General features: G+C 48.9%; 1 protein-coding gene across 7 annotated transcripts in view; it reads left to right on the top strand.

Moving 5' to 3' along the window:
• DLGAP4 (DLG associated protein 4) overlaps window positions 1-18,755 on the top strand; it is a 97,052-nt gene that overhangs the window by 41,047 nt on the left and 37,250 nt on the right. The window contains exon 1 of one of the 7 annotated variants that reach the window (XM_081149003.1): window positions 3,062-3,272. The exons of 2 other annotated variants lie outside the window; for them this stretch is intronic. Coding sequence is in view for 2 of the 5 variants with exons in the window: in XM_081149002.1 (XP_081005128.1) it covers window positions 4,302-4,332 (31 nt within the window). In the remaining 3 variants the exon portion in view is untranslated. Of the gene's footprint in view, window positions 1-3,061; window positions 4,333-14,333; window positions 14,464-18,755 lie in introns of those variants that run through there. 4 more of the 7 variants (XM_081149004.1, XM_081149002.1, XM_081149001.1 and 1 more) reach the window with 4 other exon arrangements.

An 18,755-nucleotide genomic window follows, 5' to 3' on the forward strand; every position in this document is an offset into this window, starting at 1 on the left:
GTGTGTGTGGGTGTGTGTGTGGGGGGGGGGGGTAAGACAATAGGCATAAATAGCACAAATAAGGATATGGTTTACTGGAAAGTGGCACAGGGCAAGGGGACCTGGGAGTGCTGGCAGGGTGAGAGGAGAAATATTGCAGCATAAATGGGGTAGCCAGGGTAGAACTCATTGAGAAATATGTTTGAGCAAAGACTTGAAGGAAGTGAGGGAAGCAGTTTGCCAGGCAGGGGGAGGAGTGGTACAAAGGCGCTGAGGTAGGAGGGTGCCTGGTGTGTTGGAAGAGAAGCAGGAGTGGGTATGGCTGGGGCAGAGCAAGATACAGTCAGGTCAGTGTGTAGGGGCTTCCTGAATTTTTCCAAGTAAATCAATTTAAAGATAAACACTAAGTGAAGAGTACACGTGCAGCATAGGATGAAGTAAGCTAATGTTTTCAAAGTCTTAAGGCTGTGCCTGGCCCAATAGCCCTCTGTTGCTTTTGTTATTAATATGCCTTTAAGCAAAAATTGGGACAGTGGTGTCCAAAACACTGTATCATCTTCAGTATAATTCTTTTTTCTTTTTTTTAAAAATATATCTTTATTGATTTCCGAGAGAGGAAAGGAGAGGGAGAGAGAGAGATAGAAACATCAATGATGAGATAGTCATTGATCGAGCCCGCAACCCGGGCATGTGCCCTGACCGGGAATCGAACCCCGATCGCCTGGATCCTAGGTCGACGCTCAACCGCTGAGCCACGCCCGGCCGGGCTCTTTTCTCCCTTTTTTTAATTTATTTTTTACCATAAAAGCTGTATTTTATTTACATAATTCCTTATGAAGTAGATTTTATACACTTGAAGCTGAAAATTGAAACTGCTTTTCCCACAAAATAACTGACAAATTATCACATTCTTAGTTATTTCATGATATAGTAATATTACATCATTTTCAGAAAATTAAATGGCAATTTAATTATTAGCACTTATAAATCAATAAATTTATGAAAAATCTTATTACAAGCAAAACACCAGTGAAAGTGAAACTCGAGTGAACCATGCTGGAGAATATGAAACATTCTTTTCAGTAGGTTTACTTTATATTCATGCTACGGTTGACCCAACATGGTCATCACCGTCAAACAGATCCTTCAGCAACCAAAAATTTTATCTTATTTGATTTTTTTTTCTAAAACAAAAAAGCAGTCTATGAAATATGAAATAAATAAGAATAGTCTGGAAGGCTTACAGGGGTCCAATTTCAGTACAATGGCACTTTCCCATTCCTCTCTTTATTTCATAAAGCAATTCATTTATCCACCCGGGAAGAATTTATTTTCTTGATATCAACTTGGGTCAGAATCAATATCCCATTTGTGAATTTTCCAACCTGTCCATTCCATCCACTCAACAAAATACTGGGCGCTGATTTCTTTTGTTTGGATTTCCTGCCCTTTCCTCTTCCTTTTCTTGAAGATATCTGTGTCCTGGGCCATTCTCTTTTCTTCTTCCTTTGCTGCTTTTTTTTCTTTGATCTGCTCCTGCAAAACCTTGTAATTTACAGAATTCTTTCTTAGAGGCTGAGTACTCAGCATAAGGGCTCACGCCTGTTTCAAGACTCTTTCTTTCCTTTCCTTTTCCATAACCCATGATCCCAAACCATTGCACCTCCAACCAAGCCTTTTCTAAGTTAAATTCTTGTATATCCACATCTTTCTTAAGTATACTAGTTGTTTTAGAGAGAGAGGAAGGGAGAGGGATAGAGAGAGAGAAACGGCGGAGAGACACATCATGGACAGGCTGCGTCCTGTGTGTCACCTACTGGGGAATGAACCTGCAACTGGGGCCTGCGGACCGGGAACTGAACCAGCCGCCGGTGACCTCTTGGTTCCTGGGTGGAGGCCCAACCTGCTGAGCCACACAGTGGGGGCGGCGGGGGCAAGGATACTAGTTTCGGAGCTCGTGTTCTCTTCCCCCAGCTTCTGCCTTCTGCTGTGGAATCCCACCGCTGCGCGTGCTGCGTGGCTCTGGGGGAGAGGGAGCCGCCGGAGCTCGCGGGCTGGTCCTGCAGCGGCTGCGGCGGGGGCCGCAGGGGGCGCTGCAGCTCTCCCCCGAGGCCCGGAAGCGGCTCAAGGCGCCGCCTCTGGCCTCTTACCAGAGAGCCAGGTCGGGGGAACTGGTTCTACCCCCAGGCCGCTGGAGTCCCCACTTCGCTCTCTTATTTTCCCTTTTCTTTCTGATCCTTCTCTGCTCTGCTTCGCCTCCTGTAGTGGTTCTGGAGCGCCCCGTCCAGAGCCGTGTGAGAAGTGGAGAGCGAGGAGGACCCCAGACCCTGCTCCCGCGCCACCGTGGGGTCCGACTCCTCGGGACAGCCCGGAGCCCGCCGGAATGCCCTTCTTTCTCTAGTTTACATCTGGAAAAGGGGTGCGCAGAGCAGGGAAGGGAAGGGGCTTGCCTAGGTCACCCAGCAAGGCAGGTTGGGAAGCAAGGGCTGGGTCTGTGCCTGCGGCCAGGAGAGAGGAGGCTGCAAGGAAACAACTCTGCACCAGGACTGCGAGGAGGGGGGACTTGCCGGGGCGAAGCGGGGAACTGGCAGGGCCATGAGGCTGGAAGAGGGCGGTTTATGGATTTAGGCAGCACCTAATGAGCTTGCCCCCAGGGCACCGCGGGTGCGCAGATTTTATTATGTCAAGGAGGAAACTAAGGCTTAGGGAGGTCGAATGGGTACCCAAGGTCACACAGCCCTCCAGAGGCTGAGCCGGGATTCGAACCCAATCTGGAGGACTCGGGATAAGGACAGCAAAAGGAAGATGGAGCAGCGGGGCCAACGATGAGCACTTAGGACATAGAGTCAAAAGTACTTTTAGTCTCATTGACCCTACAGGGGTGAAAAGACCACCTCCAGCTGCTTGCCCTGGGCCTCAGTTTCCCCAGTAGCGGAGAGGGAGTCAACTGGGGCGAGCTCTCCCCGCCCGCCTCACTCACTGAGCATGCGTCGCGTTCCAGCTGGAACCGGTTCGGCGGGGGGGCCTGAGGGGCGGAGCCCCGTGCTCAGACGTGCGCGTGCCGACGTGGGCGCGCTCCCTCACGGTCGATCGACTCTGGCAAGATTGAGCGCCCCGCGCTTGCGCACCAGTCTAGCCGCGGGCGCGCCAGGCCGAGTGCCCAGCCGGCTGCGCGCGCGCGGCTGACGCGGAGGGCGGGGAGAGGCGGGGCCGACGCGGGGCTTTAACCCGGAGGCCCCGCCCCTCAGTCGTACAAAACCGGAGCCTCGGGCCGGGCCGCGTGAGGGAGGAGGGTGAGTGCCCGCTGCTGGCCGCCGCCGTCGCGAGCCGGTCCGTCACTCCGTCCGTCTGTCTGGTCCACGTCGTCGCCGCCGCCTCCTCAGCCCGGACGCCCGGGGCCCGCCCGGAGCCGCCCGGAGCAGCCGCGGCCCCGCGAGGAGACTGGCGCCGCCCCCGCCCGGTCCTACCCCGCCCTCCTCCCTGTCTGTCCGTCAGTCCGCCCGCCTGCCCGCTCGCTCGCGCTTCCGTCCTTCTGTCCGGCCGCCAGACCTCGGCCCATCTCCCCGCTCTGCCCGCTTTGTCTCTCCCCGGCTCGCTGTCTCTTTGTCTCTGCCCTCGCGCTGCCTCACAGCCCCTCCCTCGCTCCCCATACTCCGGTCCCCCTCTACGCGCTCCTCTCATCCCTTAGACCCTCCCTTCCTGAGCGCCCCCATTTTTCAGGACTGCCCTCAGAGCGCCCCCACATCTTTGGGGTCTTTTCCTTTAGAACACCCTCCACATCCCCAGGAATCCCCTGTGGGCTTCCCGCACATCCTTTGGGGGCCCTCCCTTCCATCTGCACCCCAGACCCCTGGGGTCTTGCCTCCGCTTAGTCCTCATTTCCTCAGGATTTTTCCTCTTTTGGTGTCCCTCCTATACGCTGAGATCTAGATCCCTTCGGGTCTCTCTCCTTGGGACCCCACAAAGCTCCCCAGCTCCCTGACTTCAGCACCTCTCCCTGCCTTCCCTTGGTTTGTCCTCTGTCGCTGTCTCTCCTTGTTCTCTTTCAGGCCTCTGCTCCCCCCCCCATTTCTCTGGGTGGGGATCCCCTGCTTTGCTCTCCCTCCCTTTCTCTGCCCCCACATCTCTCTCCTTGGTCTCACCACTCAGTGTCTCTTGTGCTGAAGGCCCCTTTTGAACCTGCTCCATTGCCCAGGGCTCTTGGCCCCCTTGCTTTCTCTGCCTCAGCCCCCTGTCTCCCCTTCTCTCTGCTCCTCTGTCACTCCCTCTCCCCTTTTCTGTCTTTGCCGGTCTCTGGGTCTCTGACCCCCCATCCGGCCCTCATGGCTTTGTGTCTGGAGCTCTTGAAGCAATGTGAGTGGTGGGGTGTCTGGGTTGTGCCGGAGTCTGTCCGCAGGCTGGCCGCGGCTGAGGCTCCATGGGGTTGGCGCTGGGGCGAGGGCTGGCACTAGGGCAGGAGGCAGCGGGCCTCCCAACAAAGGGGACAAGGAGGGAGGGGCCAGGCCAGCTGATGGAGCTGGGAGTGGGTGGCCTTCCTGCTCTGAGGCTTCTGCTTTAGTTGCTTGAGTGTGTGGAGGGTGTCATGGGCTGGGTGTTTCTGCCCACTTGGCCCTGCATGGCCTGGCACTTTGTGATTGCTTGTGGGAAGGCCTGGGCTATTTTGGAGCCGGCAGGATGTGATATCACTTGGGCGTTTATTTAGACCCGGCTGGGGGTGGGGACTGCGTTCTTACCAACTTGAGTAATGAAATTTTGCAGGGGATGCGGCCTCCTAGGCAGCTGGGCCATGGGGTTTGATGCCAGTACTTTGCAGGCCACCAGACTGGGCAGGTGAACAAGGGTTTGTGCTGCCTTAGCCTGGCTGAGACTCTCAATGAGGATGAGGAAAGAGAGGAGGAGTTCTTCATCTGACCACCCTTGAGTATTGGGTTTGGTGGTCTAAGACCTTTGGGGCCCTGGTTCTGCCAGCTTCAAACTGTGTGATCTTGAGTCAGACCCTCAACCTCTCTAAGCCTCAGTTCCCCCATCTGTTTAAAGAGAATAATTGTGTCAGCCTCACAAGGTTGTCTTGATGACCAAATGAAACATCTGTAGACATGCTTTGTGAACTGTCACCCTCTATTTAAACTGAGTTCCACAGAGGGAAAGCAGCTTGCCTGGGGTACACAGCTAGTTTATGGGCATAGCTGGGTCAGGGATCAGGGCCCAGGAATCCCCATCCAGAGTTCTTTACCCTCCACTCCATTACTACCTGATTATTCAGGAATTTACCTGCCCCTATGGTCGGGCAGGAAGTAGGCCATCCCTTATTTATGCCCTGATCTTGGTTGCTCTGTCAGTTTGTAAAGATAGGCAGTTGTGCCCTGCTGGATGTCTGTGCTGGAAGACGGTTGGATTTTCCATGTTACATCCCATTGTTGTTTCAGGGTGGTCCCTGCTTGGCCACTGGCTTTTGGGAATAGTTACCGTGTAGTTGTAAGCCCTGGCTGCTTTTCCTGCTTCCCTGTAGAGTGGTGAAACAAAGTCTGCAGTCAAGAGGCTCCACAGACAGCTGGGGTCTGCTGTCAGAGAGCCTAGGATGTCCCAGAACTTTGGAGGAGGAGATGAGCTATTGTAGCCCCCTTATCTTATAAAGGAGGCCCAGAAAGACCAGGGACCCACAGATGGTCAAGCCAGGGCTCCTGGGTACTGTTCCATGGCATTGCCTCTGAGGTGGTCACTGTCAGGCTGATGTCACCGCCCCACTGGTATATGACAATTTCTTACACCCATTGACGCTTTACTGTAGGCCTATTCTTGGCACATTACACAGACTACTTGCAGTGGGAAGGAGAAGGGACTTGGTTCCTGGTCTAGAAGTGAGGGTTCAGGATTCGGGTCCCCACATCTCACCCATTCTCAGGGACGCCACTTTCCCCTGGGCTTCAGCTTCCTTATCTGTAAAATGGGAATAATAATATTTCTTGTCCTAAGACTGGTTCTGAAGTTATGAAATCCCTAAAGAAATTCTGTGAGGCAGAATGCCAAGGTTCTATTTGTGGCTCTGATGCTGTGTGACTTCAAACAGGAGTCCTCTATGTATTTTTCTTTCTGAAAAATGAGGGAGTTAGTGCTTCCAGCTCTGACATTTGAGGATTCTAAGGTAACTCAAAGGTCACCTACTTGTACCTGCATCTTATCTTACCTGTTAAAAGTGTGCTTGATCACAGAATAAGAGGGAGAATGGACTGAATGCTGTCAGCTATGTGCTGATGATGTGCTGTGGGGTTTTGTAGGGGAGAGGTTCTGTTTGGGGAAAGGGATCAGAAAGGAGTTCAGGAGAAGGCAGTACTTGAGCTGGGCCTCTATACCAGGCATGTTCTGCCTTTTAAACACGCATATCTCAGAGATATTTTGGGTTCGGTTCCAGACCACCGCAATAAAGCGAGTTATCATCTTTTTGCTGGTGGAGGGTCTTGCCTTCAATTTGTAAAAACACAACCTCTGTGAAGTGCAATAAAATGAGGTATGCCTGTGTGGATTTTAGACCCACAAACACCTGGTTTTAATCAGTCTTCATCACTCACTACCTATGTAATCTTGGTCAAGTTACTTTCTTTGAGCTTCAGTTTCCTCATCTGGAATCAAAATAATCATATTTATTATTCTGTAGGATTATGGTGGGAATTAAGTGAGATTATATATAAAAAACACCCTGTATGTAGTAGACACTTAATAAACGTGAACTTTCACCTCCCAATAATATCTGGATCACTTTTTTTTGTGGGAACAAGACAGATGCCCAGCCTCTCCCCCCACTCCCTGTGGTTGGGGTTCTGGTAAAAGGAAAGTACCTTCTGGCTGTCCTAATAAATAATAGGAGTAATCCTCTAATCTCTCACTTGCTGTGTGAGGCATTGTGTAATCTGGCAGGCTCTTTTCTGACCATTGTTCCTCACAACAGTCCTAGGAGGAAGTCAGAAGCTAGGGAAGTTCTCCATTTCACAGGTGAATGAAGAATAGGGAGCCCAGAGAGAAAGAGGGACCTGCTCAGGGTCCCACAGCTTGGCTTTGTTGGGGTAGGCTAGCCAAAGACTCTTGACTTTTCTTCCCCCACAGCCCATGGCTTTGCTCCAAATTGATTGCTTCTGCCTAATAGCCTATCCCTCAGGCCACCTTCTCTCTAGGTCTCTCTAGGCGTCTGTTCTGCAAGAAATGTTTCCTTGACATTTCCCCAGCCTCTGAGCTCATCTCAGATTTAAACAAGACTAACTGGAGGCTGGGTGGCGACTGAGTCACCACCTTCCCTGAGTTTCTATCCTGAGCAGCAACCAGACACACCCAGAGGGCCACTAAGTGAGACCTGCTGGTGCTTTCTTCCCAGAGCTCAGATGGCCTCAGGAGTGTCTCCCTGGGCTCCTACAGGAAGGATATAGTGGTAGCTCCATATATTTTTCTTTACTCCCCAGGGATCTGGAAGCACAAGCCACATTGAGCAGTTATTATCTTGGCCTTTCCTGCTCCAAGCATTTATTTGTGCTGTACGCTCCCTCTATGGTGCTCTCCTCTTTGAGACCCGCATTGTCAAATGCCACCTCCTCTAGGAAGTCTCTGCTGCCTCTGGAGTCAGACTGTGAATTTAGTCCTGGGTCCATACTTTCTGAAAGTATGACCTTGGCAGGTCACTTTACCTCTCTGTGCCTCAGTTTCCTCATATATAAAATTTAGATTTCTCATCTTTATAAAGTTCAGGTTCCTGAGCTCCATCCCCAAAGATTCTCATTTGGCAGGCCTAGGGGCAGGGATCAGGCTTTTAAACCAGCCTTCTGGAAGAATCTGATGCTGAGATCCTGTGGGCTACAATTTGGGAAAAGCTGAACTGAGAGTTTCCTGTGTTTGTATCACAGCTTGTCTTGTCCCTGCTGTGTGACCTTGGATTGATCACTTTCTGTGCTTCTGTTTTCTTCCCTGTCAAATTGGCATAGAAATACCTACCTCACTGGTTGCTGAGAAGATGAGAACACATGTAGGAAAAGCTCCTCAAGAAATGGGAACCTGTCTGCTACACTGCTGTTCACTGGGTGTCAGGGACTGTGCTAAGCATTTTATGGCATTATCTTACTGCATTATTGCAGCAATCCTATGATACCCGTGTACCAATGTTATCCCCATTTTACAGATGAGGAAACTAGCCCCTCCTCATCATCATTGTTTTGGGCCCGATTTGTTGTTCCAGAAGCAAGTTACCCTTCCCCTGCTTAACCCTGGCAGCAGATACTGTCAGACCTGGCCAGGGTGAAGTCTATGGAATTGAACACCTGGGCAGGAATGCAATCCATTTGTCAGCAGGAATTTAATGAGGTTGATGAGGTATGCAGTGTGAGTTCCTCTCAGGTTCTAGGTTTCCCTAGGCTGCCTCTTTTCCTTCTACCTGTGTTAGAATTAGCTGCTTCTTCACCTACCTGTTCCTGGGAACCAAGGCTACTTTAGAGACAAAATCCATATTCTGGAGCTGAAAGATTATTGTTTCTTGCTCACAATAAGGAAGGAAAGAGGTGGCAGATAAGGACGTGCCTAGGATCCCAGAGCAAGCCGATGCCAAAGCCAGTCAAGAGCCATAGCCCTCCCTCCCCACCCAGGTCTCCCTCATTTTTGTAAATCACTGGCCCCATGGAAAATGAGCACTGAGGTCTGGTTTGGCTAGTGAACAGTTTCCTCACAGGACAAGAGCAAGAGAAGTGATCCCAGCCCTGGCTGGTGTGGCTCAGTTGGTTGAGCATTGTCCTATGTACTGAGAGGGTCACCTGTTGGATTCCTTGTCAAGGCACATGTCCAGGTTGTGGGCTCCATCCCCAGTAGGAGGTATGCAGGAGGTAGTCAATTGATGTTTCTCTTATTGATATTTCTGTCTCCCCCTCTCATGTCTCTAAAATCAATAAAAACATTTTTTTTAAAAAGAGAGAGAAGTGATCCCAAATTGTCAGAGCTACACTCAGCTCAGTCTGGAGCTGAATTGGGTTTGGAAAACCTTTTCTAATTAGGGGCCTGCCTTCCCAGCCCTGGGCCAGGCTCTCTGGGGTTGGGAAAGAACAGACAGGCCCTCTGCCCCTGGGAACTTATGGTCTGACAAGAGAGACAAGGCTACAATTATGAGAGACTGTGTGACAGTCTATAATTAAGCGTCTGCTGAGGAAAAGCATTGTCTGAGAAGAAAGAAGTATGAGCCAGAGGAAACAAGAATCCTCTTGAAAGGGGCTAGATTCAAAGAGACAGAGGGTTGGGCTGACATTCCAGGGAATAGTTTGTACAAAGAGGTACAGGGGCTGGAAGGTAAACATGTATTTAGGGAAACAGTGACTATACTAGTTTTGCTGATGCATCAGGGCCCTGGATAAAAAATCTGGGAGGGACCAGGAGGTTGTAGGCAATGTTGAGCATCAGCTGAAAAGCAGAGGCTTTGGGGAGCCATGGAATGTTTTAGAGCAGGGGTAGTATAATTGGACGATTTTTTTCAAGATGAATCAGGCTGAAATTGTAGTGAAGCTTTGCAGGCATCCAGATGACAGAAGAGGGCGAGGTTCGGGTGGAGCCCCGGGTGGAGCCCTTGGGAGTGGGAAGCGCCAGTTGGGATAGCAGAGGATGTTGTGCTTTCTGAGGAGAGCTCGACTGGGGGCCTGATGAGCCAGAGAAAAGATATTGGATGTTGCCACTTTGGGACAGGAAATAACAGTCTAAGCACATTGCTTGTACACCTGCTCTATGCCAGGCTCTGTGCCAGGGCCTCCACGGATGTTCTCATGAAATCCTTACAACAAGCCTGAGGCAGGTGGACTTAAACTACCTCCGTTTTACAGATAAGGAAAATGTGGCTCAGAGCCAAGGTTGACTGCAAACCCTGGCTCTTCCCACAGTTCAGCTCTGCTTCTTGGAAAGGAAACTCCTACTCTTAGGGTCCCAGGAATCTAAGCCTTCTTACCCCTTGACTTGGGAGCACACAAATATTCCCCTAAAACCCACAAACCCTGCTTTCTGGAGATCCGGAAGGTTGGGGCTGGGTGCCAGCTTAGAATTTCTTCAAGGTGGGAGAGTCAGGGAAGTGAAGGGCCTTCACATCAGCAATTTTACTCACCAGTTGTGAGCAACCTCCATAGTTGGGCCTCATATATGTCTGGTCCAACAGTGGGCAAGTCCATGACAGGACTCATTGGGATTCTTAGCTATCCCCAACCAGAGAGAGTGTTTCCTGGCCCAGCCAGAGGAATCAGTCACCGACAAAGGCAGGAAAGGACTAGGCCCAAGATGCCCCTCAGGACAGGAGAGTCAGGTGATAGAGTCCAGTTCCCATTTCCTAGGCTGCAGCCAGGGATACCCATTGGGCAGAGGGAAAGGGAAGGGGACTGGTACTTACTGGGTGGCTACCATGGGAGACAGCAGTGGCTGGTCCATTGTGCAGCTAGAACACTGAAGACTTGGCCAGTCATTTTCTGTGTGCCCCGAGCTGGGCCTTGATCTCAGGCAGTGAGGCAAAGCAACCATATAGTAGGCATAGCCTCCATGCTCACCTCACCCCACTCCTCCCTTGCCTCCAGAAAGCACCCCCAGATTCATATGCCAGTCTACTTTGGCAAATACTCTCTGAGCCCAGCTATGTGCAGGTACGATTGTAACTGCACCAATGTTTTTCATACCAAAATCTGGACAAAGGTTTTGAAGAGGGATTTTGTATTCTTTTGGAACAGACAGCATGAGAAATATCATTCAGACATTGTTAACAGTGGACGAGAGCAACCTGTGCCATCCCTTTAATTTGATTAATGCTTTACTATTTGCCAAATGCTTTCTTATAAACTCGATCATTCTTCCGTATATTCATTCTTTTTATTTTGTTTTCAGAACATTGACTGGGGATCCTTAATATTTGTTTAGCTTATTTGCAGAGCACTTTTATCCACCTTATCTCAGTAGATCCTTATACAACCCTGGGAAATCATTACTATTCTTATCATCCTCATTTTCCAGAGTGACTTGACCAAGGTCACTCTGGGATTCGCTGGCTGAACTGCTCATTTATTCAACAAATATTTAAGTGCCTGCTGTGTACTAGGCAGTTACCTGGCCCTGGGGATACAGTGGCAAGCAGAGCTGTCTTAGAGACTTAATTTCTGACCTCCCAGAGTACATAGTATCACCAAGGTCTAGCCAGGATCCACCCCAGTGCTCCTGAGCTCTCCACCCTCGGCTTCTCCCACTGCAGACCCCTGTACTTTGGGCCCATGGCTTAGATCTAGACTGTTGTAACCTGTGAGCCCTCAGCCTAGAGCATCATGGTAAAGCAAGCCAAAGCAGCAGGTCTCTGCAAACTGAACTTCAAAAGTGACAAAAGAGGTCTCCAGTAATGACTTAATTATTAATAAGAAGGTGAGGAAGGACATCTCAGCAAAACACCATCTGCTCTTTCTCCCCCAGGGGAAGTTGCCCAAGGGTTTCTGTACCTAAGATCCTGGCCTGAATTTTCTGCAGCCTCCAAATATTTGATTACAGTGTGCACAGGTGTGGAGCCCTGTGACAATGTGCTGAGCTGGGGACCCTCCCTGCCTACTTTAATATTAAATGAGTTGAAATAAAGGCAGATCCTAGGATATCAGGTCTACAGAGGACTTTGGTCCAGCCCCCTCACTTCCCAAGAGTGGGAACCAAGCATAGGAGTGGAAGGGACTTGCTAGTATCACACACTGAGGGACATTCCTTCCCCTTCATCCATTTTACCAGCCTGACTCTATCTTTCCCTAGTCCTTCAAGTAGAAACCTCCTCCTCTCAGCTGTACGTGTTCCACATTCAAAGCCCTCTTCAAATCCTTCCTATGCCTTAAGGTCAAGTTTTTCCTGAATTTTCCCTGACATTTTCTTCCACGCCCTACAGTGTCCAGGCTGCCCCTATCTACTCTCAGAGGCTGACTGCCTGTTCTACGTGGTTGGGCCAGCAGCCTTTGAGGAGAGTTCAAAATCCAGGGTCCTGGGCTCTGACCCTAGAGAGTCTGATGCCTAAGACCTAGAGGGAGGCTTCTCTGGGTGCATTTTGCTGGAGTTATTTTTGTGTGTAAAAGTTATATTTTTATTGAAAAAGTAATGCATGTATGGAGTTAAACATTTCAGACTTTGTAGGAAAAAAGTACCCACTGAAAAATTAGTGTCTCTCCCACCTAGGCTCCTAGATAACTGCTATGAACAGTCTTGATGTTTCTTTCCAGAAATACTCTGCCAATGCAGACAACTATGTTAGTAACACCCCTTTTTATTACACAATTGGTGGTGTATACTCTGCCTACTCTTCTCTATCTTGTCTTCTTCAGACAAGTCTGTCTCTGCTGTAGGTAATTCCCTGCGGACACACACAGGTCCATAGCCTCCTTTCCCATGACCATGTGACAGTCCATCAGCGGATGGACCACTAGTTTTTTCAGTCCTTTACTCAGGTTCATTTAGGTTGTTCCTAGTCTTGCTGCTATGAGCAGTGCTGCAGCGTGCACCCTTCCCCACATGTCCACCTGTGCACTCATAGTTGTGGGAGCTGTTCCTGAAAGTGGAATTGCTGTTTGTAGGAGTCTGTGCACCTCAAATTTTGTTAGAGATTTTCAGATTGCCTTCTTTTGCATTCTGAAAATGTATATATTTAAAAGTCCCTTGCCTCCACTGCTGGATTCAAATGCATTTCCTCTGTTATGAATCACTATTCTCACCTGGCCAGTGTAGCTTAATGGTTGAGCATCAACCTGAGATCCAGGAGATTGCGGTTCAATTCCCAGTCAGGGCACGTGCCTGGGTTGTGGGCTCAATCCCCAGTAGGGGGTGTGCAGGAGGAAGGCTGATCAGTGACTCTCATCGATGTTTCTCTCTCTCCCTCTCCCTTCTTCTCTTTCTGAAGTCAATAAAAATATGTATGTGTTTTTAAAAATCACTATTCTCACCTAGCCCAGAGAGAGAAAGGGAGTTGGCTGGTGTCACTCAGCAGTCCTCAGCCACTGAAGTGTCTTCAGAGTAAGGTGCAGATGGGAAGAAGTGAGGAATGAAGGGAAGAAATGGACTGAAGGGGTGGCAGGAGTGGAGCCAGGATTGGGGGAAGGGGACTCTGTTCTAGGTACCTTGGGACCTGTTTGTGATTTGGCCTCAGGGAGAGGTATCCCCTCTCATGCTGAATCCTCCTTCCTGAAGCTCTCTAGTTTGTGCTGCACCTGCTTGGCAACGGCTGGGCTGGTGAGCTCTTTCATACAGCAAATATTTACTGAGCTTTTGAATCCCAGGGCTGGCTTGGCCATGGTATCTCTACCCTTCTCTGAGCCTCAGTCTTCCTCATCTGAAAGTTGGGGACGTTTATCCCTGCTTTTCTCATGTCACCAGGCTAGGAAGACTTGGTAAACCAGCCAGTGGGAAAACACCATAAACAGATTACAGTGGTCTTAACTAAACATTGTTCCAGACACCCTGGGGTTAGGAGAGCCTCAAGTTTGGACAGTCTTGGGTGGGCTGCTGTCAGTCTTAGCAGATAGCTTGGTCAGCCCTCAGGCTGGAATTTTCAGGCAGCTGTTTGTGGGTCTCCTGTTGCTGTGCCAGGAGAGTCAGGCTGGTGCCTTGGGGCTCTGCCTCAGGTTGCTGGGACTCCTGATCTGTTTACGATAGAAGATGTTCAGATAACAAGTGAGTCAGGGAGACCAGGAGGGTCTCCACACTGCAGCAAGAGTTTTGCCGCCTCCAAACCACCAGGAAGACCTTTGGGGTCCCCCACGGGTCATTTCTACAGCTCCTTTTCAGTCCTCAGTGGTGGCAGGAATGAGGAAGGGGAGGTTCTATCATTTTTCAAGTTTAAAGTGACATTTAAAATCACCAGCCTAGTTTTTTCCTCTCATTTTATCATTGGGGAAACTGAGGCCTGGAGTTGAGGGCCTGCTCCCAAATTTCCCAGTGAATCATCAGCCTTATTGGGATTAGAAGCCAGGTGTTCAGCCCTCCAGGGCCTTAACTCTCAGCATCTTTCCCATATCGTCCCAGTCTTTAGTTTCACTTTGGGGTTAAAAACCAAAGTGAAAGAAAAAGGCAAAGCAGGAAGCAGCTGCTTCAGAGCCAGCCCAGGCTGGGGCGGGCGCTGGGAGACCCAGGCCCAACTGGCCTCACTAGTAGGGGGCAAGCCTCTTCCCTGTCTGTGGCTCCCACCCTCATTCTGGAGTCCTGGATGGGATGGGAGCTGGGTGGGGCCCCAAGGGAGAGGCGCCAGGCTGCAGCCAGGCAGTGGCATTCTGGCCTGGCCCACTGCTGTCTGGGAGACAGCCAGTCCAACGGGTTCCTGGTAAAGTCAGCTTCACTGGGGTGTGGCCTCAGGTGGGGAGCTACTGCCTTTTAAACTCCGGTCCTTCCGGGGCAGAGCTGAGCTGGAGCTGGGCCTGTGTTGGTCTGGGAAAGAAATCCTGGCCTTCTGAATTCAGCTTACACAGGACAGTTCCACTCTCTCTGAAGGTAAGATCTGGTGCCCTGGCTCCACCATGAAGACTTTAAAACTTTCAGTCACTGTAGGTACTTACCTCTACTCTACCCCTGGTGGTTTCTTCTTAAGGACCCAGATGGCTTGAAAGCCTTTTTGCCCTGTTCCAGTCCCAGTCTTGGAGGGGACAGGGGATGGGAGAGCAGGAGTCATGGCTTCCTGCTGTGTTGATAGGTGCCCTCAGACAATACCCTTCCAACCCTGGGCCTCCACTCCCCGTTGTTTCTTGACAGAAGGGAGTTCCTTCTAGCTCTGCTATTCAGTGGAATCGATTTTGGTCCCTTGGAAGCTAGTGAGAGAGTTTTAGTTGGCTTGTGTATTTCAAAGATTAGCTGTTATCTAACAAGCTGGATTTTAAGTTCCTGTTTCTCTGTGTTTTTTCTAAGGAAATTCTCAGACTTGCCAAAGCAGATATGGTATCAGTGTTGCTGCTTCAACAAGTATGATTTTTGTATATTTCTTTTCTCCTCTCCACAATCACAAGGTCCCCAAGCACAGAGCCAATTAGGCTCAAGTCCACTCTCTGAGGGCACACACTGAGCACACAGTAGGTGATCTGGAAGTTGTTGTTGAATGACTATTAATGATCCACATCTGGCTTTGTTGTTCCCTGGGAATGTAGAAAGCTGGCATTTATTTATAAAGCCTAAGTGTCTACAGCTGAGCCAGCACAGCAAGGAGAAGCCCAGGCCCCAAAGGTCGTGCAGACCCGTAGTTAAGAGCATAGCTCTAGAGTCATACTGCTCAGGTTCAGATCCTGAGCTGCTACCTTGAGCTGTGAGATCTTGGGCAAGTTGCTTAACCTCTCTGGGCTTCAGTTTCTTCACCTGCAAAGTAGACAATAATGTTACCTGACATTAGTCTCAGCATGAAGACAAGAGAGAGAATGTGTGTGAAGCATTGAGCACAGTGCCAGCTGCTATTATTGATATCCAAGAGAGAGAAAAGACTTGAAATAACAAGAATATTCATGTCCCATGCCTGGAAAGTTGAAGGTGGGCTGGGTGGGGTATCTGGAGGGGAGTTGGTCATTTGATGGCTGTTTTCTGAGTTTGGGGCTCTGATGGCAAGTATGGAATGAATCTAGGTAGGTTTTAGAGAGGAGGTAACCTTCAGGACCTCAAAATCTGGGTAGTCTCCAAGTGGATGGAGATTTTGAGGGGCAGACACTTTGGGTAGGGGAAAGGAAGATGCCCAGGGTGGGGGAGGGATGACAAGCTATCTGTCCAGAGGCTAGGAGAGCTGAGATCAAGCTATAGAGGCCTACCCAGGGCCATCAGAGTCAGCCAGGCACTCAGAGCTGGGGTTTGTCTCTGCAGGATCATCACTCCATAGGCCAGTTTCCTACTGGGGGCCTTGAATAGGAGCCCATTATTGAGTGTGTTGTGAATAGATTTGATAGTTTAGGCCTCTCCTGGAACTTTGTTGTCTTCTCAAGCTTCCCACACAGTATGATATGGCTGTTGCCCTGCTCAGGGGTGTGGTAACAGGAGGTTCCTATCTGCCTGCCTGCAGTGCAGGCCAGGGTAGGGTAGGAGGAGTGGGGCTTGTCTGACAGCACCTATAAAGGCAGGGCCACTGCTACTGCTGCCCCAGCATGTTCCTCAAAGGGGCAGGGGAAGCAGTGTGTGGGAACAGTCCGGGGAAGAAGATTGGGTTCATCCCAGTCGGCTCCTCCCTCCTTCCCACCCCACCTCCACTTCTTCCAAACAATCAGCCATTCATGTGCTCAGAGTGCCAAGTGCTGAGCCAGGGAGAGAGTAGGGAACAAGATAGACTTGGTTTCTTTCCTCATGGAGCTTCCATCCAGCTTTGAGTCCCCATCCAAACAGGTAACAAGATACTGTCAAATTGAGATAAGAGTCCTGAAGAAAACAAATAGTTGCTGAGAGGGGCCTATTCAGAAAGGATAGGGAAGGCATCTCAGGGAAGGTGAGGCAGAGGGCGAGAAGGAGGCATTCGAGGGGCAGCCTGGTAACAGGATTCTGGATCCTGTGGGGGAAAGTGGTATATTGAAGGAATGAGGAGAGGTACTGATACTTCTGGAGCAGTCTGCAAGGTCAGGCAGGACCTAGTTAGGTCTGAGGCAAACAGCTTTGCTCACCCTGTAGGAGCCAGAGGTGTCACTGAATTAAGAAGTGTGATAATGGAAGTACTACGGGTGATTTTGTTTTAAAATTAACACCAGAACTTCCAAATACTTCTTACTGGTTTTCATACTGATCATAAGTCATCAAGAAAAGGCTTCTTCAGCACTCCCAATTTATTGTTAACTTCCTTTCACATATTACCTCATGGTTCACAAAGCCCTGTTGCTTCTGGTGCTGAGGGAGGTAGGTTGCAGTTTTATTGTTGCTGTTCTTAGAGATAATGTAACAGAGGTGAAGTGACTTGTCCAAAGTCAGACAGCTTAATGGAGTCGAAGTCCTAGTTCACTGTTTTTTTCTATTCTGCAACACTGCCTCTGTTTAAGGAAGCCAAAGGAGAAGTTTCTATTTCTTTTTAGCAAGGCTGCCATTACAAAATGTTTACAGTTTAAAAGTATTGGTATAAAATGATATAATAGTAGTTGCATTAGGGCAATGGGATTAAAATGACTTTTTTCTATTTTCTATAATATTATACAATATATTATAATTAATTCTTTTCTTAAGTTTTAGCTTTTTTTTTTTTTTTTTTTATCTCCACACAATCTCCCATCTAGTGTCTTTTCTGTGTTCTGTGATACTAACACATTCATCAGTGCCCTTGCAGAACCCCAATCTTTTTTATTTTCTGTTTGAATTCTTTCTTTTTCTTTTATTTCTGTACACAAATATAGTTAACGCGAATCAAATTTTTAAAAATTAACGCCTAAAGTAGTTTTAAGTATTTTATTTTGTGACCCTTGGGTTTGGGGTGAAAAAAATCAAAGCAGCATGGAAGCTGATGCTCATTTGTAGGCAACTCTTCAGTGGACTCCTCCGCCCATTTTTTTAAATTGTGGTACAGGGCACATAACAGAATTTTACCATTTTAACTCTTTTTCAGTGTATAGTTCAGTGGCATTAAGTACACTTACATAGTTTTACAACCATCACCACTATCCATCTCCAGAACTCTTTTCATCTTGCAAAACTGAAACCCTGTACTCATTAAACAACTCTCCATTTTTCTCTCCCCTGCCCCTGGCAACCGCTATTCTACTTTCTGTCTTTATACACTTGAGTACTCTAGGTATCTCATTCACTAGCCCATTTTAAGGAGGTATATTAGAAAGGGGGAGAAGGTGATATTTCTGAATAATTAACTCTTTCAGTGGTGATAAATTTTTCAAGTTTATGTACACTGCAAATCTACGCTTTATGTGACAGATTCCCACAGGGTTGTTAAAAGACATCTCCTGGGAAGGCTTTCTCCATAGAGACAGTCTTGGTTCCAAAGCCCAGGGTGGCTTTGGAGGGTGGTTGCATGGAGCCTGGCCACAGCCCCCTGTGGAGGTGGAGTAATGGAATGGGGAGGACTGTAGATTTAATCATAGGACCCAGGCATAATTCCTCAGTTAGCAGCTTACTTGCTGTGGGATTTGGGCCAAGTCGATTTCTCTCAACCTCAGCTTCCTCCTCTCAGAAATGGGACAATAAGTACTTCCTATCATGTGTACATCCCAAAATCAGTGAGACAGATAATGGACTTCCCTTTATAGCCTTGAGAATCCTAGCAGTGTTCAAATGCAGTTAAATGCAAGGAAAATGGGGCTCCTGGTCCCCATTTTACAGAAGCAGCAGAGACTTAGAAGTAAAGTGACTTGCCCAAGGTCATTCAGCACTTAAGTGACAAAACTGGCTGAAACCCAGCCTCTCTCTCACAGTATAGGTTGCAGCTATGTAGGGTTTCTTGTTGGTCAGTTTTTCTAAGGACAAGCAGACTATGAAACAGATGGTTGCTTTCCCATCTTACTGGATTTAAAACATTGCCCAAGAAGCTCTGATGCTAGTGGGCCTGCACGAGAAGATGAGGGGTAAAGGTTCTAGTGTGGAATCAAGGACAGTTATTCTGCATTACAGGCGTAGAATCCTGAAACATTTCTCTGGTGATCATCTTGCACTTGGCAGTTACTTCCAATATTAGCCTCATGGCAGACAGTACCAATCATAACTCTCTCTCTCTGAGTCTGGACATACTTCAGGACCCTTCTTAACATAGACGGACATGACCAATCAACCAGAAGTAGCACACCCAGTGGAACCTGTGCCATCTCCAACCTAGTACAGTCCCCAGCTTTTTC

This window comes from Miniopterus schreibersii (assembly GCF_964146895.1).
Source record: "Miniopterus schreibersii genome assembly, chromosome: 10".
Classification (NCBI taxonomy): Eukaryota; Metazoa; Chordata; class Mammalia; order Chiroptera; family Miniopteridae; genus Miniopterus; species Miniopterus schreibersii.